This window comes from Phyllobates terribilis, unplaced genomic scaffold (assembly GCF_046119375.1).
Source record: "Phyllobates terribilis strain yellow unplaced genomic scaffold, ASM4611937v1 Scaffold_11__3_contigs__length_659146591, whole genome shotgun sequence".
NCBI classification, from domain to species: domain Eukaryota; kingdom Metazoa; phylum Chordata; class Amphibia; order Anura; family Dendrobatidae; genus Phyllobates; species Phyllobates terribilis.
In genome coordinates this window covers 297,020,744-297,046,455 of record NW_027362771.1, presented here as the reverse complement: position 1 = coordinate 297,046,455, position 25,712 = coordinate 297,020,744, and the positions used below count along the sequence as shown (strand labels likewise).

The 25,712-nt window shown below is 47.1% G+C and overlaps 1 protein-coding gene across 1 annotated transcript in view; it reads right to left on the bottom strand.

Moving 5' to 3' along the window:
- GDI2 (GDP dissociation inhibitor 2) overlaps positions 1–20,145 on the bottom strand; it is a 31,550-nt gene extending 11,405 nt beyond the window's left edge. The window contains exons 1-7 of the mRNA XM_073652469.1: positions 19,951–20,145; positions 8,156–8,263; positions 6,199–6,298; positions 5,941–6,075; positions 4,840–5,038; positions 2,938–3,069; positions 299–398 (exon numbers count right to left, since the gene is read on the bottom strand). Of these exons, the coding sequence (XP_073508570.1) occupies positions 299–398; positions 2,938–3,069; positions 4,840–5,038; positions 5,941–6,075; positions 6,199–6,298; positions 8,156–8,263; positions 19,951–19,995 (819 nt within the window). The 5' untranslated portion in view covers positions 19,996–20,145. The remainder of the gene's footprint in view (positions 1–298; positions 399–2,937; positions 3,070–4,839; positions 5,039–5,940; positions 6,076–6,198; positions 6,299–8,155; positions 8,264–19,950) is intronic.
- Positions 20,146–25,712: the final 5,567 nt, after the last annotated feature.

Sequence of the window (25,712 nt, the reverse complement as noted above, 5' to 3'; positions counted from 1 at the left end):
CTTCAGAATATCCATACGCAACACAAGGCTCTGTAATGGTTACCATCGCAACTATAGCTAGCCCACGATTTAGTCATGTTCTAGTACGACGTAGGTCAGGAATGGGTTAAAGAGCCTGAACCATCAGATGATAAAACCCTGGCAATCAGAAGGAAATGTGCCACTAACGGGGCTAATTGAAGTCTTCAACTCTAGGGAGCTACAGCAGTTTGTAAATTCTCAGGTAAGGCCACTAAATCATGTATTTTCTAACAGTGTGACCAGCAGAAACAAACAAGTATTCAGAAATTCAGCTTACTTCTCCTTCAGATTTTACACCAACAATTTTTCCATTCTCAATCACCAATTCCTCGATCGGCTTATTCAACATATAGGTTCCTCCATAAATGGCACTTAATCTGAGGTACAAAAATAAATAAAAAATAAGCAATTATTATAAATCAGAAAGCTCACGATAGACTTTTTTTATACGCTATATTTAACGTGCTGCACAACAAATAAAATGGCATTCTTGGCTAAGAAAACAATAGCTATCCACTGTATGGCAAAGAGGCAATTCTGCAGAAGGGGTCCTGCCCATCTTGTGTAGGCAAACAGGAGTCTGACAGACAGGTTTGATAGATAATATACAGTTGGATCATCTTATTGTTAATTGCTGGCGGGGGGCCACGAGATGCAAACGAGTCACATCCTGACAGTCCTTTGCAGACAATGAGGTGTCCATCTTGCCTCCAGTGGCACTGGGGAAGAACAAATCTTGGCCGACAAGAGGTGTCTAGAGAGCAGCCCTTTAGGGTCCTGGCATCTAAGAATACCAATGAGGGAATACAATGAGAGAGATGTTGGGTGTATCGAACGGTGCATTTAAGGAATGGCTCAGCTGAAAGTACCTTAGTATGTACGGACACGAGAGGTCTCCTGCAACTGTGCAAATTACATTATTATTGTACCTATCGCACAAACACTTAACCCCCGGGGACAATTCATAAATGAAGATCTGGAACAGTCAATAGGGATGGAAGGATCGGATTGTGCCAAAGTGGACGGTCAGAGGCAATAGAATTAAACTACAATAGCCATTTAGAATTCCGCCAAACCTGGAGAGACAATTTATGAGTAGGTAGGAGATTTCTATTATTAGTATAGGAAGGTCACTCCAGAAAACTAAGCAAACAGCCACCCACCAGCCAGGTCGGCACAGACATAGGGGAGGATTGAGGCCACCGCATGATGTCACTACGCAAGTGACTTTGTGGATACTAGAAATAGAAGTCCGATAACACCATTCCCGCACAAGACTTGTAGATTAAATCGCTTAAAAAACACTCCCATGAATTGTATTTATGTATGTATGTATGTGTAGTGTGAGTGTAATATTCTCACCTACTGCTGCTCTCTGGGATCCAGCACCATGCTGTTCCACTTCCCACTGACGTCACCCTATGCGTGAGCCAGAAGACTATTACAACGTAATGCTATGGAGCCATTTCAGGGTCACGCAGAGAACAGTGTGACCCAGAGAATTTTCAGAACAGTGCTTGATCTCGGAGAAGGCGGAGGTAGGTGAGAATATTAATACACTTACACTACATCACACACACACACACACACACACACACACACACACACACACACACACACACACAGTAAAAAAAGAAAAATATTCATGGGAGTGCTTCAAGCTTGGGTCGCAAGGAGCACCAAATAAAAGTATGTCAGAGTGAAGTGTTTTAAAAAAAAACTCAGACTAACTGGTGTGTTTTGCCCCATTATGTCTATGCAGTTTTACATAAAGCCACTAATTAATGACACGTTCTGCACTTTAGGGCTCGCTCACACGAGCGTACAGCACGGCTGAATGCTGTGCAATAAAACATCATATAGCATTCGGACCAGTGTTATTCTATGGTGAAGCTCAGATAATTTTCTAATGCCTAAAATCCATACAAGTCTATGGGTGCGTGTGAAACATCGGACTGCACTTCGCTTTCTTCCCAGTGCAGTGTAATTACCGTGGACGCCGGCAATGGAGGAGATGGAGAAATTTTTTTCTCTATCTCCTAAGCAGCTGTGCTGCGAATCGCCGGAGTACAGAGGCTCGGAGTACAGAGAACTGACACTCGGCTCACGCTCACAGCAGAGCAGGAGCTAAAGGTCATTAGAATATGGCATCTGATGCTCTCACCATTTTTTTTACATCCAAAAGCAGAAAACCTGTTTGGTAACCAGGGCTGCGGAGTCGGTCAGCCAAACCTCCCACAGACAGACTCCACAGCCCTGCCTCACTATTGAGCATGTTCATAAAGTGCAGCACAGATTCATCTCACCTAAAAGCTTGAATCCTTAGATCAGGAACAGAGCAGACATTTCATAACTTTCCCAAATTCTTATGAAAAAATTTACAGCACATACTGCATTGTACTACTGTACCCAATTTATTCTATATTTTAGGAGTTGAAGTCAGTCCATTTTATACCGACTCCACAGCCTGTCAATGGTAACTCATGTCTGGTAACTTTTAGTTGTAAATTATTAGGATATCATTATAATCTTTGGTTGTCAACTAGAAAATTTCCATTCACGGACTACAAGCACAGATTGAAAACACTAAATTTACAGAAATACTGTTATCAGATATGTCAATACTGATAACGCAGAGTTAAAATGAATTCTGTATGAGATTGGTGGAGGTCCAGCTATTGGCAACAGCTGATTGAAGTGGCCGCAGCACTTCAGAACAGTATTATCAGGCAAAGCTCTAGTTGTCTAGAGGCTGTGCCTGGTACTGCAGCCCAGTTACAGTCACCTGAATAGGGGTTAAAGAAGCTGCAATACAGAGTATGTCCCAGAAGACCCACTGAAAATCCCTGTTTTGCATTCCAACATTCTCATAGAAAAATAAGATGATTGATTGCAGTTTGAGAGCAGAGGTCTTACCTTGCAAACCCCTGTGGCAGTTCTCCAAGGCCATAAAGTGGATACAGATAAGGGCTTTTGCCATATCGTGCTAGAGATTCACTGTAAAGCTTAATCCTGTTGATAGTGTCCAGACAGGGCTGTTGCAGATACCTAATAAGGTAAAATGTAAATAAGTTAGACATTAAAGCGCACCTGTCAGCAGGATTGTGCTCAGTAAACTACATACACTGTCATGAGGGGGCCATTACACTGATTGATATGATACCTTGGTTGATAAAATCTGTCCTGTGGTTCTTGTGTAATCTTTACTTTCAGTTTGGAGATATGCTCATGCTTCAGGCGGCCTGTGGGGGGGCGCTCTATCTGGTGCTCTGCTTACATATTCATCTGTATGCTCTTATGACAGCTCACTAATCATTCACTGACCTGTCTCCTATTTTACATAATGCATCTAGTAGTGCAGGGCTAGGTAAAATAGGAGGCAGGTCAGTGAAGGCACAATGAGCGGTCATAAGAGCATACAGATGAATATGTAATCAGAGCACCGGATAGAGCGCCCCCCACAGTCCTGCCCTGAAGCACAAGCATATCATTATCTCCAAACTGAAAGTAAAGATTATAATGATACCTAGGCTGTTGAAATCCGTCCTGTGGTTCTTGTGTAATCAGTGTAATGTTGCCCACCTGACAGTGTATGTAGTTTACTGAGCACAATCCTGCTAACCGGTGTGCTTTAATGCGCAATGATAAATGCAAAGAAAAGTCATCAAATAGTTTGTCAATAAGTGTTAGTCTGTGTAATAAGCATGGTTTGTGTCATCAGGACTTCAACACCAGCTGTCCAAACCAAAATTAATTCATTTTGTGTGTCACCAGGACCAAGAACATAATTAAAACAAGAACTAAAAAAGCCAATTATTATGTTCCTACACCAAATACTACTGCAGTCATTGAAAGTCCTAGGCTTATGTACCTCCACCCATTGGTTCTACCTAGGATACAAGACGCATTAGCATGAAAGTGAAGGCACGGTCAGCTCCAGACTAAAGTTTCTACCATCTCTCAGTTAACAGAGTATCTTACAGATGGGAGGCATGAGAAACTGTCAGAGCCACCAATGTACAAAACAAATAGAAAGTCCCAAATCTTAATGTCATCTCCTCATCAGAATTTGTTAATATACCAGACCCAAAACTGTGGCCCTCCATATTCATGAGCTCTGTGTAACCCCTCCCCCACCACGGATTGACAGCTTTCTGTCTATGCACAATGTACACAAGTCTGCCAATCCGTAGTGGAGACGGGGTTATACAGAGCTCAATATTCAGAGAACTGCTAGATCTGCACCAGAGAAAACACGGATTTTATAAAAAAATACAAGCAGGAATGAGGGTCACAATATCTTATTTCGCTCTCAGATGGGGCAAAAACCTGGTGACAGATTCCCTTTAAAGAAGCAATCCCATCAGAGTTTTTATCCTCTTAATATATTGCAATCATCACATTATATAGCACTGTGTACTTACAATTGCTCATTTTGTCCTTCTACCCAGCTAATTCTTCTGTTTTCCATTAGGTCTGTGCCATCACATGATTAAATACTGACTAGCTGAATCCTTCTAAGCTCTATAAAGAAACAGGAAGTCTATTTTCCCTGCACGAGTCATCTCTGTAAAAGTCCCTGGCAGGGGGAGGAGGGTTGCAGTTGGGTCAGGAATTAAACAGGGGAATAATAAATGCAGGGAAAAGACATCCTGTTTCTACATAGAGCAGAGAAAAGAAGAACTAACTAGGTAGAAAGGCAAAATGAGCAATTTTAAGTACACAGTGCTATATAATATGATGATTGCAATATATTCAGAGGATAAAAATATTGATGGAAGTGCTTCTTTAAAGGGAATAAAAAAAACAAACACTCACTCATCAGTCCTGTAGAGAGCCAAAGCGTGGCCTGTAAAATCCACGACATCCTGTCCCAAATCAAATTTCTTGTAAACTTCTAGCATAGTCGTCTTCTTGGGGTCAACCCCTTCCAGTGTCTTTGGATCATTTTCATCAAAACTTGCAGCAAAGCTTAGAAACTTCTTAAACCGTCGCTTTTCGAACAAACCCATCAGACCTTTAATAAAAAATTAATCAATTAGGTAGAGCAGGGTTCCCCAACTCCAGTCCACAAGGCCCAGCAACAGGTCATGTTTTCAGGATTTCCTTAGTATTGCTTAGGTGATAATTACATCACCTGCACAGGCAATACAGGAAATCCTGAAAACGTGATCTGTTGCTGGGCCTTGTGGACTGGAGTTGGGGAACACTGAGGTAGAGTGTGACAGGAAGAAAGAATTATGTCCTCAGTACATACAAGTCCATAACATGGAAGAGTCACCAAACAGTTTACTGACCCGTTGTACAAAATAAAAAATACTAGAGGCAGATCATTAGCTTGTGCCATCAATCATGTCTCCCAATTCCCCATACACATCCGTGCCCAATTCCAGCAACTAAGGATGTCTCATCATTGGGGAGAGAGGAAATGGGGGTAGGTGGAAGGGAGAAGGTCCTGAAATATACACATTAGATCAGCAATCTCAAACTGAAAGCCAAAATGAAAAACATGGCAAAGTTGTGGGCCAACTAGTATACAGGCCCCACATAGTCCGCCATACAGTATAATGGGCCCCAGAAAGTCCTCCATGCAGAATAATGGCCCCACTTAGGGGTGGTAGTTCTGATGTCGCAGGCCAAATATAAATCACTCTGGGGGCCAGATTTGGCCCACGGGCCAGAGTTTGACGTGTGTGCATTAGATGGTTTTCTAGTGAACCTGCTGAATTTAACAGATCAGATAGGCAATTCAGTAAGGCCAGCTTTATGCTACCTACAATACTCTGCAATAGGTAGGTCTTGGGTTAGATAAAGGGACTATCACAGGCCACACAATCTGAAGAAAAGCATAAAGACAAGAACGTGGTTGTGTGTCTTTAGGTTTATTTTTATATTTGGGCAGGGAGTTGAGCTACTCACTGGATGCAAGCGCTTCTGCTTCTGTAGAGGGAACCTTGTAGATTTTTCCTCCTTTGTACACAAAACTTCCTTCTATTACTTTGAAGTCCAGATAACGGGTAACTTCAGTAAACATCAGCATTTTAACCAACTGGCCTGAAAAACAGCAACATGAAATGGAGTAAAGCCAATCCTATGGACTAACCATTTACAGAACTCATGGTCCACTTCTTATAGTGCTGTTATTCAGAAACTACATTACTAATACCACAATCTTACCAGTAGCCATGAGAAACTTGGGGATTAGGTCCACATTCCAGTCTCGTCCACGGCCCATGGTCTCTGGGGGGCTTCCAGGGAGGTTAAACCTTTTATATAACTAGATGACATCACAAGTGTCAGAGTGAAAATCAGGCTGTACATTGAACATACCACAAGCATTTTTTATTATAGCGCCATTAATGCCATGGCGCTTTTCATGTGAAAAGGGATATACATAGCAAACAACAAGTATAATAATTTGAACAAAAATGAGTCAGCAACTGGTCCAGGAGGAGAGAGGACCCTGCCCGCGAGGGCCACAGTCTACAAGGGATGGGTGAGGATACAGTAGGTGAGGGTAGAGCTGGTCATGCAGCGGTATGGTGGAGCGGTGGTTACTGCAGGTTGTAGGCTTGTCGGGAGAGGTCGGTCTTCAGGTTCCTTTTGAAGGTTTCCACGGTAGGCGAGAGTCTGATGTGTTGGGGTAGAGAGTTCCAGAGTAGGGGGGATGCACGGGAAAAATCTAGTATGCGATTGTGGGAAGAGGAGATAAGACGGGAGTAGAGAAGGAGATTTTGTGAAATCTAGGGAACTGAGGAGATTGCGCCTCGGCTTGCTTTGAGTTACGTTTATATGATGCCTCAAATTAAACTTCTTTGAAAATTAATAAAAATGTTATTAGTACTTCCACAAGTTATATGTAATTGAATTGACTATTGTTACTATGTTCAAATATTTGTTCATCTAATTATGCTGGTTTTTCAGAGCTAAGATGTATACATAACTCATGTTTAAAGCTTCTTAAGGTTGGGGGGTGGAGAACTATGTTTCTCCAATGTTTGTCTGGTTGTTTTTTTTTTTTACCTTTGTGAAAATCTTTACAAAAATTAATAAACTTTTTTTTTTTTAAATCAAAAGAGATCTTGTGAGGATTGGAGGTTGTGTGCAGGCGAGTACCGGGAGACTAGGCCAGTCACAGATGTATGGAGGAGACAGGTTGTAGATGGCTTTGTATGCCATGGTTAGGGTTTTCAACTGGAGTCTCTGGGCAATGGGGAGCCATTGCAGGGATTGACAGAGGGGAGAAGCCGGGGAATAGCGGGGTGACAGCTGGAATAGTCGTGCAGCAGAGTTTAGGATAGATTGGAGGGGTGCGAGAGTGTTAGAGGGGAGGCCGCAGAGCAGGAGGTTGCAGTAGTCGAGGCAGGAGATGATGAGGGTGTGCACTAGTGTTTTTGCAGATTCTTGGTTGAGCAATGTGTGGATCCGGGAGATATTTTTCAGGTGGAGTCAGCAGGAAGTGGAAAGGGCTTGGATATGGTGTTTGAAGGAGAGATCAGAGTCAAGGGTTACCCAGAGGCAGCGAGTTTGCGGGACTGGGGAGAGAGGACAGCCATTGACTTTCATGGATAGGTCAGTTGGGGGTAGGGGGTAGAATGAGATGGTGGAAAGATGATGAATTTGGTTTTGGAGGAGGAGAGTCAAGTAGTTAAGAGGAGGGGCTGTGGGGATGTTCAGCAAAAGCTTTGACTTATGTTTTCAATCTTCTGCTTGAAGAATGAGGCAAAGTCTTCAGCGGAGAGGAGAGGGAGCTGGGGGACGAAGGGGAGGATTGAAAGTACTGAGTAGCAGTTTAGGGTTGTGAGACAGGGATGAGAGATCAGAAGTAGGTTTGTTTTGCTGCAGTGAGTGTGGACTTGAAAGTAGTGAGGGATTGTTTGAATGCGATGAGGTGCTCATTGGACCGGAACTTTTTCTATCTCCGCTCAGCAGTCCTGGAAGCCCGCCTCAGTTCTTTAGTCAGGCTGGATTGTTGATTTTGTGAGCTTTGATGTGTGTGAGGGGAACGACCAATTCGAGAGCAGCAGCTGTTGTGTTATATAAAACGGTAGCAGCATCTGGCATTACTCGTATAACGGAAGAGTTTTGGATGATATGCACAGAAGAGTGAGAAGTAACAAACATGCATGCTTACATCTTCCAAAGGTGTAATGGAAGCACTATCTCCCCCGTAGTAAGAGTTACGATCCATGTGCAACACCTTCTTTCCATTTACTGACATTATTCCTGAAAGGATGCATTCCTACAAAGTAGAAAAATAAAAGCATTACCAACAATATACACCACTAACCATATTCTAATGAAGTCAGGATGAATTCCACAGGTCTAGGCTAATGGCCTATTTACACATACTGACCATTAATTGGTAAATATCTACTAATCAGTGGTTGTTTAGTAGCCTGTCCACACAAGCAGACCACAGTAACGGATGTGCACTAAATGATCTGTAATAGATCGCTCAGTGCTCATAAGCTGCTACTGTTCGACAGCACGAGTCCTGTTTACACAGGACAATGTACTGCAGAGAATGAGGATCTTTCACTTGACAAAATGAGGGTTTTGCCTGTTTAGACTGCATGATTATAGTTGGTAGGAACACCCTGTAAATACACCTTAAAGGAGTTCTCCACTACTTGGACAACCCCTTCTCCTTCCCAATGTTTGGCACCAATAAAATAAGACACTTATGCTCACCTCCCGTGCTGACACCATTCCAGTGGTGTTGGCACTCGTGTTATCGGGGCTCACGTGTGGTTATGACACGTGAGCCCTATAACTTCTGGCGCCACTGTTCCCGCCTGCCAAAGAAAACGAATCTAGAGGTGGGGAGAGCTGCGGCTGGCCAATCACTTCCTCTTGATTACTAACACATATGAAGGCGGAGACAGCGACACCAGCAGTGATTGGGAGCAGGGCTCACGTGTCATAAGAACTGCATGTGAGCCCTGGAAGAGCGAATGCAGACACCGCTGGAATGGGGCCGGCACAGGAGGTGAGTATAATGTGTATTTTATTGGGGCCAAACATAGGGAATGAGAAGGGGTTGTCCTAGTAGTGGACAACCCCTTTAAGCTTAGCACACAGCAATTAGTGTGTTCCGTCCTTGACAATCGTGTTTTACCAATTTTGCTCTAACTTTATAGAAGGAAAAATTAAGCTACCCCAAATGAGCTTTTCTCTTTTCAAATTAGAGACAGGATTCACGTAAATGTTAATCCTTAAACTTCATTTCTATGTATAATTTGTCCCTAATATTACTGAAATAAAGCAGGTAAAAGTAAAACCGCATGCGTGTCCATCGCAACCTACTGAACAAGATGGGCACAGCTATCGGGAGCCAAGAAAAACCTAGGGTGTGCCGCAACTGACATCAATGTAAGTTCTGTGCAGGGAATTATTTCCATTCTATTCATTTATATTGCAAACTTGTTTTAGTTTTTCATGTTTAGTCTTCATATTAATTTTGTTGGAATTATCGCCTATGCTAGAAAGGCATCATTATTGTCAGTAATGTAAAGATCAGACTTGTGGAATCTGGGAGACCGATGATCCACAGGAAACAACTAAGATCACAGAATTACTGCAACAATCATCTAGGGAAATTCCACGCAGATCTATTTCAAAGGGAATCTGCATGGGCATGCAGGTCACAGGAGGCAGAATAAAATACAGTGATATCTGTGATCCCATGTCTTATTCCAGAGGAATTCACATTTTTCTTATATGTAAATGAGCTGTTGATTTGCATGATAAAAAAAAAAGCTCTGGAGGCAGGTTAAGTAAAAGGGGGAGTTACCAGGTGAGACATTTAATGACTGCTCTCTGATCTCACTGCAGAGCTGTGTGTGATTATACCTGACATCTGCAGGTTCCTCTCAACTTCAGCTTCCATCTCACAGACAGAGTTGCAATACAGCAGAGCTGTGAGAACTGCAGCTGCTAATGTGTTTGTAAGGAGACAAAGTTCAATTCTACTGCTCTGTGTTTGTTACAAGTCTCACACTGGTAACTCCCCTTTCATTTGAAATAAGCTCTGGAGGCAGATTCTCAGAGAGATCTATGTCCGGCCCTAGATCATAACAGCTCATTTATACATAAGAAAAATGTAGATCTCTCTGGAATAAGACATCAAGGTATCATTTTATTCAGCTTCCGATGACCACATGCCCATATAGACAGCTTAGGAGGATTGATCCTACTGACAGATTCCCTTTAACTACCATAAATTGGTTTTCCAATAGTCGCTTTTAAGAAAATATCACAGGCTGTCATTTCCTATGAAATTCCATTCTTTTATTTCTGTTAAATAACTGACATAAAGTTATAAGAATAGAATATGCAATAACTTCAGACTACTCTATACTCCAAGACTGGATTAAGAAAAGCGGTAGTATCAACTTCCCTGACTGGGCTGACACATAGTATTCAATGTTGTTGGAACAGTCTCCAATTGCACAGGGGTCAGTGACGTCATCCAGTAAAAGGCTTGCCCAGGCAACAAAAAAGAAAAGTTTCCCAGGCCTCAGCGCTGGAAAAAATAAAGTACCGTATTTTTCAGACTATAAGACGCACCCCAAATTTTGGTGTGGAAAACAGGAAAAAAATATTTTTTATAAGATGGGGGTCCGTCTTCTAGTCTGAATAGGTATCTTACCTGGGGGGGGCAGTGGAGCGAGGAGGGGGGGGGGGGGTCACAGGAGGCAGGGTCCTTCAGGAAGCCGGACCTGGCGCTGGGGTCCTGTGTCTTGCTGGCGTGGCAGAGCGGCTTCCGGTGCGCGCGGCCATCTTTCTGAAGCTGTGATCTACAGGAAAATAGCCGCCGGCATGGCAGAGCATGCGCCGGCAGCCATTTTCCAGTAGATCACAGCTTCAGAAAGATGGCCGCGCGCACCGGAAGCCGCTCACAGCAAGACACCGGCCCCAGTACCTGGCAAGGCCCCGGCCCCCCAGGCAGATACCGGCTCACCTCACCTCCTACTCTTCTGCCGCTGCCAACTTCTTGATGGCCCTGCGATCCCACTCCACCACCACCGGTAAGTTACTTTCGGACCATAAGACGCACCCCCCATTTTCCTCCCAAATTTGGGGGGGGTGGGGGGTCTTATGGTCTCCGAAAAATAAGGTAATTCTCGCCTACTGGCAGACATCTAGAGCCAGCACAGGCTGTGCCATAGTATTTGCTGACACGGGAAGAGGAAACGTCACCATTCCACCAGCAGCAGGACAGCTGCGGCCTGTGACTTGAGCAGCGTGTCATTGGATGTTTTTCTGATGACGGGCTGTTCAGGTCACCTGACTACTGCAGCTAATCACAAGTCGCAGCAGTCCTGCTGCTGGTGGAATATTGGCATCTCCTCTTCCTGTGTCCGTACAGATCTATGGAGCAGCCTGTACTGGATGAGTTACTTTGTTATTTTTTTCAGCTCCAAGGACTCTGTGGAACTTTTCATTTTTTCCAGACAACCCCTTTGAATATATAGGGTGGGGGATAGAGGCGAATTTTACATTGTACACTTTCTGTGCAGCCTAAAACAGAACGGCAATTTTGCAGGCTGGAGATTCACTATAATAACTTATTAACATTGATTACTGTTAATTATTATATAGTCAGAGATCTTACTCATCAATTCTCTGAGGCCAGTCTACAAACCCCTGTCCAAATGCATGGATATTACTGAAGAAAATGTCTGCAGCTAAACATTTACAGTATCCCAGAAACATGCCAATGTATGCTGAACTGGGGAGGGGGTGGGGGATGGGAAAAAAAAAAAAAAAAACCACACACAATGGCAACAAGGGCATACCATAACAATAGAAATTATATGCTAAACACTGAACCCAAAGATCTTCTGAAAAGATCACGGGTTCAGTGTTCACGTTAGACTAGACTAATGTTATTCGAACTCGCCGATATCAGTGTGATCGTCTGATAGTCTAATGTGTATGGAGAGGGAGTGGGGGGGGGGGGGTCTCCAAACTCTACCCGACAGATGATGGCAGAGGAAAGAAGGATCTGACATGTCCGATTTTGGATCCTTTTGTTCTCTGCCAGATGGGTCACTGCCAGGTTACTCCGGTAGTGATTCTCAAGTGAACAGCGGAGTGCTCAGTCGAGGAGAGTATGGGGAAGACCGCTATTGGCCATACAATTATTAGTGACAGCCATTTATTCTGTATTGTGGGCCTTAGAAACCTAGCGATTATCTGCGCCTCGGGGAAAGCGATAGATGTCTCAGAAAACAAAGTTCTCACGAAGGATAGATTTTTTAGGACAATGATGGGTGAGAAAAGAGAAAAATCTTAATACAGCAGCGGTATGTAGCTCAGACTTTGTGCAGCAGCACCATCCTGCACGTGCAGCTCTCATACATCTGCAGATCCAATGTTCATCCAACTGAAAAGTAACAAGATAGTCACAAGTTCTCCCTCCTCCCGATTTACAAAGGATTTTTACTATCTAAACAAAGTTCTGCTCTCTGCTAAGTATTTCATAGTCAGACATCACAGAGATTACATGTAACCACCTTCTCGCAGAGATCTGATGCGGCCACAATGTAAGATGGTAGGGGCATGGAACTTGCAATATACATTGTAAGTTTGGCTCGTGCAAGTGTACCAACAGACTAAAATAATAAACTTCTCCCTTACACATCCTGCGTCAACTAACAAGACTCCCATTCAGTCATAGAGAGAATGAATGATGATTTGAGTGAAATCTGGGCAACGTCAGTTCTGGATGAAAACACCCCATTATGCAGCCAAAATACATAGGACGTGGCACAATTCCAGCGGCATGACCAGTTCCCTGGGCTCCACCTCACAGGACACAAGTAAGATGGTCATTAACGAACCAACTAAACATTCTAACAATGACTTCTATTAAGTAACTAAAGTCCAAGCACAAAGACGACAGACTGAATGGTCAGAGCTATCTGAGAACATCTCAAGAAAAATATGTGCACGATGGGAGTTATTGGCATTCTATATTTCTAATTTACTGTTTTTTGTTAATGTGGCATAAAGCGTGGAAAGTTCTAATCGGACACAGTCGATGACATTAAAGTACAAAGGTTTTGAGAGCTAGTCATGTGTTGTGAAACACGGGCCAGGTATAGGGATCCTCCTAATCTCCAGCTCAGTGATTATGATTAAGCCACTGCCTTATATGTCAGCTCGTGTACATGCAGTAGCCTGACCTGTTTGATAGCACTGAAGTAATAAAGGCTCGTTACACAAATAAGATGTGGGGGCGAAACATGTGAACTTTTATGTGGGCAGCGGGATAAAGCCATGTGTACATGCAGGATATATTTCCTGATGCAGATAGTCTGTGTAACGCCAGCAGTATCTTCAACAAGAGTGCCACACAATGCACAGAGTAGTCAGGAAGGAATCTGCAAGTAAAGCTGCTAGCAACTCTACAGTGTGTACATGGCCTGTTAGTTCATATGAAGCAAATCTAAAGCAAAGTTCTGTAGTAAAGGCGGTCCACTGGATGAAGATCTGCTGCTGGAAATAGTGTCCATCTTCTGCTGATGGCACATGAAGAGCAGCCCTAGAGGTTCAGAGGACTTCAGCATTTAAAGAGGTTGTCCACTACTGGAGAAAACACCACATTCACCTCCCGGACTGGTGGCATTCCAGCAAAGTCGCTGCAGTCTCCCCAGCATTCATACAACATTATTTCAGGTGACAGTAGGAAGCCATGATGCAGATGTACCGCCAGAATTGAACCTGTCCAGGAAGGGAGGTATTTTTTTTTTTTTTTTTTAATCTGTGGCACCCAAGAATGAGTTGCCCAACATTCAACGTGTGAATCCATAGGAAAAGAAAGCAGAAAACTGGAAATCTGTTTTATTTTCCGTTAAAAAGATCTACATATATTACTGAGCATTCGTCCATCTAGATGTAAAGTAGATGTTAGACAGGTCTAAGTGCAAGCAAACTATTTTTTATTTCCCATTTGCTGGAATCTGCTTAGCATTTGGGAAGAGTGAAACACAAATGAGGCCTTAGAAATGAAGCGAAGGTCAATTTTTTATGCAGTAAGTAAACCTGATTAATTGGCGCTGGGCTGCATTAACAGAGTACAGCTACTATACAGCGTACAGAGTAAGTGTGAGGAGATGACAACAGCCCAATTCCAAGGAGAAATATTCTTTAGTCATGAATAACCCAATCGAGTTATAATGATCTGGTTTTTGTTTTGGGGGGTGGGAGGGAAGGAATTTTGTGGTTTAGGACCATTTTAGAACCAAAGACTTGTTAAATTAACTTTTAACTATTTGAGGAAGGTAGAATAAAAAAAATGAACAATTCTGCCACTTTTTCATGATGTTAAAAGGGGTTTGCAACTTTCAGAAATATGGTATCTAAAGGACTTTTTTTTGTATTACAACTATACAATCATAGTACTCACCCTGAAGAATCAAGCCTCGGACATTTGCCACGGCTTCTGTGTTTTCGCAGCATTAGAGAGGACTACAGCGCTGTTTGGGAGCTGTAGCCAAAACACAAGCGAAGGGAGCAGTGGCAGAAAGCCAGCGCTGGATCAGGGAATATGAATACTATTTGTGTTTTACACCTATGCAATTATTTAGACACCACTTATGAAAGTGGAAAACCCCTTTAAATATGCAAGATAAATAAGGGGATATTCTTAAAGTGCAGGTTATTACTGCTATAATACTTCAGAACTCTGGAATACCCTAAGTGTTGGACAGAATCTGAAAACAAAAAATGACCACATCTTAACAGAATGAAGCAAATGTGAACAGGTACAAGCTGCTATTACAGTGCAATATACAGGCAAAAAATACAGCAAAGTGCTAAGACACATGTCAAACTCTGGCCCGCTGGGTGGTTATATTTGGCCCCCCGACACCAGAACTTCCACCCCTAGGTGGGGGCCCCCTATTCTGCATGGGGTGCACTAGGTGGGGCCCCCTATTCTGTATATTGACTGGCCAGCGACTTTGTCCAAGGTTTTCATTTTGGCCCTCTGTGTTTAAATTTGACATCCTTGTGCCAAGATGTATGCAAACACTAATTAAATGACATTAAACTGCATTACTGCTATATAGAATTTATAAAAGATAGTTAAAAAAATGAAGATACTTGGTGAAAGAAAATGGCCAATTACTGTGAGCCCACTAACCATGACAAGGCGACCTTTCTTTGATGGGACCATAACCTAATGTTAAAGGGATTGTCCACTACTAAGCCAACCCCTTCTTGAACTAAATGTTTGGCCCGGATAAAATAAAAAACCTATACTCGCCTCCCGTGCTGGGGCTGTTCCAGCGATGTCGGCACTCGCAGTCCTGTGGCTGTGATGCGGTGGAATGACACATGGTGCCCGACGCCTAATCAGCACTGGCGTCACTGTCCTCGCCTTAGTACAAATTGAACATAAAAAAGAAGTCCGATCAGCTGCAGCCCGGACCCACTTTTCATATTCAATGTCGTACGAAGGCGGGGACAGTGACGCTGATTGAGTGCCAACACCACTGGAACAGCACTGGCACAGGAAGAGAGTATAGTGTTTTTAATTTTATCGGGGCCAAACATTTAGTTTAGCTGCTGTATTCTTTTGTGCGGACATAATTTGAAATTCAAGGATGATTTTTTCTAAAAGCAGCAAACAAATGTACAGGATGGAGCAGCAACACTACATATAACATGTTGCTATGTATGGTGCTGTTCTTGGAAGAATGCTCATCAGAAAAGAAAAACATTTGTTTTCTAAAGTAGCCTCAAGATGAAATCTCCCTCTTTAAAAAGCTAGTGGCGCTGTATTTCAACCCCGCAGCAATAATTTTGTATAGCTGGAAATGTACACACCGGGTGCACATGACCATAGACCATCTGATGTGTACAAGGGGCTCACAATCCAGATGTGAGAAGGACGGGGCTGGAGGAAAGTCAAAGAGCTCATTTGTAACATGAAGATTGTTGGCTGAATTTTCATTCAACAGACGTCCCATGTGTATGGCCATCCTTAAAGGAATCTGTCAGCAGGGTTTTGCCATCTGATCTGAGAGCAGCATAATGTAGAGACAGAGACCCTAATTCCAGCAATGTGTCACTTACTGGGCTACCTGCTGTAGATATGATATCACTATTTTATCAGCAGATTACCATTAGAGGACTAGTATTCATCAGCTTCATAAAACCCCACCGTCACCACTGATTGCATAGGCAGAAAGCTGTCAATCAGTGGTGGGGATGAAGGTTATGCAGAGCTCAGCACTCAGAACTGAGAGCTGCAGCAGACTAAACTTTGTAACTTTTGCCATTTTTCCCCCAACTCCACCAAATTGGGCAGAGCTGGGAGGGATGGGGACATGATGCCACAGTTCATCTACAGTGAAGGAAATAATTATTTGATCCCTTGATGTTTTTGCCCACTGACAAAGACACGAACAGTCTATAATTTTAAGGGTAGGTTAGTTTTAACATTGAGAGATAAAATATCCCCCCAAAAAAAAATCACATTGTATAAATTGGATAAATTTATTCGCATTTTGCAGTGAGAAATAAGTATTTGATCCCCTACAAACCATTGAGTTCTGGCTCCTACAGACCAGTTAGACGCTCCTAATCAACTCGTTACCTGCATCAAATACAGCTATCTTACATAGTCACCTGTATAAAATACTCCTGTCCACAGACTCAAATAATCAGTCAGAATCTAACCTCTACAACATGGGCAAGACCAAAGAACTTTCTAAGGATGTCAGGGACAAGATCATAGACCTGCACAAAGCTGGAATGGCCTACAAAACCATAAGTAAGACGCTGGGTGAGAAGGAGACAACTGTTGGTGCAATAGTAAGAAAATGGAATACAAAATGACAGTCAATCGACATCGATCTGGGGCACCATGAAAAATATCACCTCATGGGGTATCCTTGATCATGAGGAAGGTGAGAGATCAGCCTAAAACTTGTTAATGATCTCAAGGCAGCTGGGACCACAGTCACCAAGAAAACCATTGGTAACACATGACCCTTAAAGGTTTAAAATCCTGCAGAGCCCGCAAGGTCCCCCTGCTCAAGAAGACACATGTGCAGGCCTGACTGAAGTTTGCCAATGAACACCTGGATGATTCTGTGAGTTATTGGGAGAAGGTGCTGTGGTCAGATGAGACAAAAATTGAGCTTTTTGGCATTAACTCAACTAGCCCTGTTTGGAGGAAGAGAAATGTTGCCTATGTCCCAAAGAATACGGTCCCCACTGTCAAGCATAGAGGTGGAAACATTATGTTTTGGGGGTGTTTCTCTGCTAAGGGCACAGGACTACTTCACCGCATCAATGGGAGAAAGGATTTTATGGTACATGGTTACATCCAGAGTGACAACCTCCTTCCCTCCGCCAGGACATTAAAAATGGGACGTGACTGGGTCTTCCAGCAAGACAATGACCCAAAACAAACAGCCAAGGCAACAAAGGAGTGGCTCAAAAAGAAGTACATTAAGATCATGGAGTGGCCTAGCCAGTCTCCAGACCTTGATCCCATAAAAAACGTATGGAGGGAGTTGAAGCTCTGAGTTTCCAAGAAACAGCTTCAAAATCTTAATGATTTAGAGATGATCTGCAAAGAGGAGTGGACCAAAATTCCTCCTGACATGTGCGCAACCCTCGTCATCAACTACAAAAAACGTCTGACTGCTGTGCTTGCCAACAAAGGTTTTGCCACCAAGTATTAAGTGTTGTTTGCCAGAGGAATCAAATACTTATTTCTCACTGCAAAATGCAAATAAATTTATACAATGTGATTTTCTTGATTTTTTTTGGACATTTTATCTCTCAATGTTAAAATTAACCTACCCTTAAAATATAGACTGTTCATGTCTGTCAGTGGGCAAACTTACAAAAACAGCAAGGGATCAAATAATTATTTCCTTCACTGTAATTCATGACTAGTTGCAGTATACCTTACACTAGAAATCTTAGTACAATTACCTGGACTTAGATTTGTGGAGAGATGTACGTCACTTGTTAGACACTCCTGATTTATTATGAGGCATGCGCCTTGCATTGAATCAGGAGCATCTATCCACCACGGCCCCTGATTAAGATCGGCGTGACAAATTGCTGGTCTTCATGAACCCAGTGATGCAGAAGAAACTTTCTGTCTCTGTGCACTGTAATGTAGGGCTCCCATGGCCATGTACCAATTTCACGGCCCAGAACATCACATTTCCCAGAAGAATAAGCCATCTTCCGGTCACCAGAGACAGACGACTCCTGATGCCCATGGATCCGTTCCATTATCTCAATAAGTAACATTATATCCCATCAATAAAGATGTTCCCACACTCCAACAGGGCGACACCACCTTATAGTACAAAAGAGAAGCAGGCCCGCCCAGTAACACCACACAATGGAGGATGCAGAGCCTGGAGCCGCCATCACAACTCCCAACGTATTTCTCAAACTGAACAGTATGCAGGACCATTCTTCCTCTGACAGTGTAAGTCAGTGGAGTCTGAGCACTGCTGGTGTGCACAACGTCCATGTTTTTGGCATTCCATTATTTCTTATCATATGATGTAGAAGGGGTAATAATGACATGTGAACTGTGTCGTACTTGGATCACGAATACATGTGGACCTGTTCTACCGCTACCCACGGGCACCTCCCCCCCACTGGTGCACCGCTACCCACGGGCACCTCCCCCCCACTGGTGCACCGCTACCCACGGGCACCTCCCCCCCACTGGTGCACCGCTACCCACGGGCACCTCCCCCCCACTGGTGCACCGCTACCCACGGGCACCTCCCCCCCACTGGTGCACCGCTACCCACGGGCACCTCCCCCCCACTGGTGCACCGCTACCCACGGGCACCTCCCCCCCCACTGGTGCACCGCTACCCACGGGCACCTCCCCCCCCACTGGTGCACCGCTACCCACGGGCACCTCCCCCCCACTGGTGCACCGCTACCCACGGGCACCTCCCCCCCCACTGGTGCACCGCTACCCACGGGCACCTCCCCCCATTGGTGCACCGCTACCCACGGGCACCTCCCCCCATTGGTGCACCGCTACCCACGGGCACCTCCCCCCACTGGTGCACCGCTACCCACGGGCACCTCCCCCCACTGGTGCACCGCTACCCACGGGCACCTCCCCCCACTGGTGCACCGCTACCCACGGGCACCTCCCCCCACTGGTGCACCGCTACCCACGGGCACCTCCCCCCACTGGTGCACCGCTACCCACGGGCACCTCCCCCCACTGGTGCACCGCTACCCACGGGCACCTCCCCCCACTGGTGCACCGCTACCCACGGGCACCTCCCCCCACTGGTGCACCGCTACCCACGGGCACCTCCCCCCACTGGTGCACCGCTACCCACGGGCACCTCCCCCCACTGGTGCACCGCTACCCACGGGCACCTCCGCCCATTGGTGCACCGCTACCCACGGGCACCTCCGCCCATTGGTGCACCGCTACCCACGGGCACCTCCGCCCATTGGTGCACCGCTACCCACGGGCACCTCCCCCCATTGGTGCACCGCTACCCACGGGCACCTCCCCCCATTGGTGCACCGCTACTCACGGGCACCTCCCCCCATTGGTGCACCGCTACCCACGGGCACCTCCCCTCATTGGTGCACCGCTACCCACGGGCACCTCCCCCCACTGGTGCACCGCTACCCACGGGCAGCTCCCCCACTGGAGCACTGCTTCCCACGGGCACCTCCCTGACCAATACACACCGCTCCCCAATACTGGTCCTACAGACACTGTGCACATCTTCCGTTATCCAGCTACACACAGACCCCTGTGCTGCCCCCTCACGGGCGGGCACTGCCTTGCTTTTCAGGCCTTATGAGGGAAGTCTCCGCAGGAAGTTGGAGGCCACCAGGCGGGGGTGTGGCTCGTGTGGCGGGCACAGGGAGTAGTGGACCCATGCTCACCGTCAGGCCGGTCCCCAGCACGATAACGTCGTACTCCTCATTCATGGTGCTCGGCAGCGGGTGACACGGGCGTCTGTCAGTAAAGAAAAGTCGGGAGCGCGCTCACACACTGCGCTTATGGCGGATGCGGAAGCGCAGGCAAAGGGGAACACGGGAGCGCGCACGGACAGCCACACCCTACGTTCTCTAACGTCACTGATTAGCCAATCAGAAAGAAGAAAAGAAGGGAGTCTAAGGGCAGCCTCATAGTCTCTCTATGGAGACATGCTACTTCCGGAAACGTCTCTACCTAATGAGTGGATTGGACGATGAATGAATTAGGGCGGGGCTTCCTCAAGCTGATGAAGTGCCCTGTCCAGAGCGATGGGCGGCCCGGTGATCCACACGGTCAGGGAAATAAAATCCAGCCACATGCAGCTGTAAAGTAGTGCGTGCGGCGGAACAAGACTGCGTTCTATCCTAGTAGAGTAGTAGCGTTTGAAAGCCCCATCACTGATAGCGCGCACTGTGCCTGGCTTCAGGTCACACATCCTTTTCTTGTACAGTGAAGCCTATGGAAAAAAAAAAACAGAATAGAAAGGCATACCTACAGCAGCCTGCGTTATGGGAGAAGGACTACAGAATGGTGTAAAAAATATATACATGTAGCTATATAAATAATAACGCAACAGATATAGGCTCACTCCTTGTAGTGCGCTCACATACGGGCTCACTCCTTGTAGTGCGCTCACATACGGGCTCACTCCTTGTGCGCTCACATACGGGCTCGCTCCTTGTGCGCTCACATACGGGCTCACTCCTTGTAGTGCGCTCACATACGGGCTCGCTCCTTGTAGTGCACTCACATACGGGCTCGCTCCTTGTAGTGCGCTCACATACGGGCTCACTCCTTGTAGTGCGCTCACATACGGGCTCGCTCCTTGTAGTGCACTCACATACGGGCTCGCTCCTTGTGCACTCACATACGGGCTCGCTCCTTGTGCACTCACATACGGGCTCGCTCCTTGTGCACTCACATACGGGCTCGCTCCTTGTGCACTCACATACGGGCTCGCTCCTTGTGCATTCACATACGGGCTCACTCCTTGTGCACTCACATACGGGCTCGCTCCTTGTGCGCTCACATACGGGCTCACTCCTTGTGCACTCACATACGGGCTCACTCCTTGTAGTGCGCTCACATACGGGCTCACTCCTTGTGCGCTCACATACGGGCTCGCTCCTTGTGCGCTCACATACGGGCTCACTCCTTGTAGTGCGCTCACATACGGGCTCGCTCCTTGTAGTGCACTCACATACGGGCTCGCTCCTTGTGCACTCACATACGGGCTCGCTCCTTGTGCACTCACATACGGGCTCGCTCCTTGTGCATTCACATACGGGCTCGCTCCTTGTGCACTCACATACGGGCTCGCTCCTTGTGCGCTCACATACGGGCTCACTCCTTGTAGTGCGCTCACATACGGGCTCACTCCTTGTAGTGCGCTCACATACGGGCTCGCTCCTTGTAGTGCACTCACATACGGGCTCGCTCCTTGTGCACTCACATACGGGCTCGCTCCTTGTGCACTGACATACGGGCTCGCTCCTTGTGCACTCACATACGGGCTCGCTCCTTGTGCACTCACATACGGGCTCCCTCCTTGTGCATTCACATACGGGCTCACTCCTTGTGCACTCACATACGGGCTCACTCCTTGTGCACTCACATACGGGCTCACTCCTTGTGCACTCACATACGGGCTCACTCCTTGTGCACTCACATACGGGCTCACTCCTTGTGCACTCACATAGGGGCTCACTCCTTGTGCACTCACATACGGGCTCACTCCTTGTGCATTCACATACGGCTCACTCCTTGTGCATTCACATACGGGCTCACTCCTTGTGCATTCACATACGGGCTCACTCCTTGTGCACTCACATACGGGCTCACTCCTTGTGCACTCACATACGGGCTCACTCCTTGTGCACTCACATACGGGCTCACTCCTTGTGCACTCACATACGGGCTCCTTGTGCACTCACATACGGGCTCACTCCTTGTGCACTCACATACGGGCTCGCTCCTTGTGCATTCACATACGGGCTCACTCCTTGTGCATTCACATACGGGCTCGCTCCTTGTGCATTCACATACGGGCTCGCTCCTTGTGCACTCACATACGGGCTCGCTCCTTGTGCATTCACATACGGGCTCACTCCTTGTGCACTCACATACGGGCTCGCTCCTTGTGCACTCACATACGGGCTCACTCCTTGTGCATTCACATACGGGCTCGCTCCTTGTGCATTCACATACGGGCTCGCTCCTTGTGCACTCACATATGGGCTCGCTCCTTGTGCATTCACATACGGGCTCACTCCTTGTGCACTCACATACGGGCTCACTCCTTGTGCACTCACATACGGGCTCACTCCTTGTGCACTCACATACGGGCTCACTCCTTGTGCGCTCACATACGGGCTCGCTCCTTGTGCATTCACATACGGGCTCGCTCCTTGTGCATTCACATACGGGCTCACTCCTTGTGCATTCACATACGGGCTCGCTCCTTGTGCATTCACATACGGGCTCGCTCCTTGTGCGCTCACATACGGGCTCACTCCTTGTGCACTCACATACGGGCTCACTCCTTGTGCACTCACATACGGGCTCACTCCTTGTGCGCTCACATACGGGCTCGCTCCTTGTGCATTCACATACGGGCTCGCTCCTTGTGCATTCACATACGGGCTCACTCCTTGTGCATTCACATACGGGCTCGCTCCTTGTGCATTCACATACGGGCTCGCTCCTTGTGCGCTCACATACGGGCTCACTCCTTGTGCATTCACATACGGGCTCACTCCTTGTGCACTCACATACGGGCTCACTCCTTGTGCACTCACATACGGGCTCACTCCTTGTGCACTCACATACGGGCTCGCTCCTTGTGCATTCACATACGGACTCACTCCTTATGCATTCACATACGGGCTCACTCCTTGTGCATTCACATACGGGCTCGATCCTTGTGCATTCACATACGGGCTCGCTCCTTGTGCACTCACATACGGGCTCACTCCTTGTGCATTCACATACGGGCTCACTCCTTGTGCACTCACATACGGGCTCAATCCTTGTGCACTCACATACGGGCTCACTCCTTGTGCACTCACATGCGGGCTCGCTCCTTGTGCATTCACATACGGACTCACTCCTTGTGCATTCACATACGGGCTCACTCCTTGTGCATTCACATACGGGCTCGCTCCTTGTGCATTCACATACGGGCTCGCTCCTTGTGCACTCACATACGGGCTCACTCCTTGTGCATTCACATACGGGCTCGCTCCTTGTGCACTCACATACGGGCTCGCTCCTTGTGCACTCACATACGGGCTCACTCCTTGTGCATTCACATACGGGCTCGCTCCTTGTGCATTCACATACGGGCTCGCTCCTTGTGCACTCACATATCGGCTCGCTCCTTGTGCATTCACATACGGGCTCACTCCTTGTGCACTCACATACGGGCTCACTCCTTGTGCATTCACATACAGGCTCACTCCTTGTGCATTCACATACGGGCTCACTCCTTGTGCACTCACATACGGGCTCACTCCTTGTGCATTCACATACGGGCTCACTCCTTGTGCACTCACATACGGGCTCACTCCTTGTGCACTCACATACGGGCTCAATCCTTGTGCATTCACATACGGGCTCACTCCTTGTGCATTCACATACGGGCTCGCTCCTTGTGCACTCACATACGGGCTCACTCCTTGTGCATTCACATACGGGCTCACTCCTTGTGCATTCACATACGGGCTCGCTCCTTGTGCATTCACATACGGGCTCGCTCCTTGTGCATTCACATACGGGCTCACTCCTTGTGCATTCACATACGGGCTCCCTCCTTGTGCACTCACATACGGGCTCACTCCTTGTGCATTCACATACGGGCTCACTCCTTGTGCACTCACATACGGGCTCACTCCTTGTGCATTCACATACGGGCTCGCTCCTTGTGCGCTCACATACGGGCTCACTCCTTGTAGTGCGCTCACATACGGGCTCACTCCTTGTAGTGCGCTCACATACGGGCTCGCTCCTTGTAGTGCACTCACATACGGGCTCGCTCCTTGTGCACTCACATACGGGCTCGCTCCTTGTGCACTCACATACGGGCTCGCTCCTTGTGCACTCACATACGGGCTCGCTCCTTGTGCACTCACATACGGGCTCCCTCCTTGTGCATTCACATACGGGCTCACTCCTTGTGCACTCACATACGGGCTCACTCCTTGTGCACTCACATACGGGCTCACTCCTTGTGCACTCACATACGGGCTCACTCCTTGTGCATTCACATACGGGCTCACTCCTTGTGCACTCACATAGGGGCTCACTCCTTGTGCACTCACATACGGGCTCACTCCTTGTGCATTCACATACGGGCTCACTCCTTGTGCATTCACATACGGGCTCACTCCTTGTGCATTCACATACGGGCTCACTCCTTGTGCACTCACATACGGGCTCACTCCTTGTGCACTCACATACGGGCTCACTCCTTGTGCACTCACATACGGGCTCACTCCTTGTGCACTCACATACGGGCTCACTCCTTGTGCACTCACATACGGGCTCACTCCTTGTGCACTCACATACGGGCTCACTCCTTGTGCACTCACATACCGGCTCGCTCCTTGTGCACTCACATACGGGCTCGCTCCTTGTGCATTCACATACGGGCTCGCTCCTTGTGCATTCACATACGGGCTCACTCCTTGTGCATTCACATACGGGCTCACTCCTTGTGCACTCACATACGGGCTCACTCCTTGTGCATTCACATACGGGCTCACTCCTTGTGCACTCACATACGGGCTCACTCCTTGTGCACTCACATACGGGCTCAATCCTTGTGCATTCACATACGGGCTCACTCCTTGTGCATTCACATACGGGCTCGCTCCTTGTGCACTCACATACGGGCTCGCTCCTTGTGCACTCACATACGGGCTCACTCCTTGTGCATTCACATACGGGCTCACTCCTTGTGCATTCACATACGGGCTCGCTCCTTGTGCATTCACATACGGGCTCGCTCCTTGTGCATTCACATACGGGCTCACTCCTTGTGCATTCACATACGGGCTCCCTCCTTGTGCACTCACATACGGGCTCACTCCTTGTGCATTCACATACGGGCTCACTCCTTGTGCACTCACATACGGGCTCACTCCTTGTGCATTCACATACGGGCTCACTCCTTGTGCACTCACATACGGGCTCGCTCCTTGTGCATTCACATACGGGCTCACTCCTTGTGCATTCACATACGGGCTCGCTCCTTGTGCACTCACATACGGGCTCACTCCTTGTGCATTCACATACGGGCTCACTCCTTGTGCGCTCACATACGGGCTCGCTCCTTGTGCATTCACATACGGGCTCACTCCTTGTGCATTCACATACGGGCTCGCTCCTTGTGCACTCACATACGGGCTCACTCCTTGTGCATTCACATACGGGCTCGCTCCTTGTGCACTCACATACGGGCTCGCTCCTTGTGCGCTCACATACGGGCTCACTCCTTGTGCACTCACATACGGGCTCACTCCTTGTGCACTCACATACGGGCTCACTCCTTGTGCACTCACATACGGGCTCACTCCTTGTGCATTCACATACGGGCTCACTCCTTGTGCACTCACATACGGGCTCACTCCTTGTGCATTCACATACGGGCTCGCTCCTTGTGCACTCA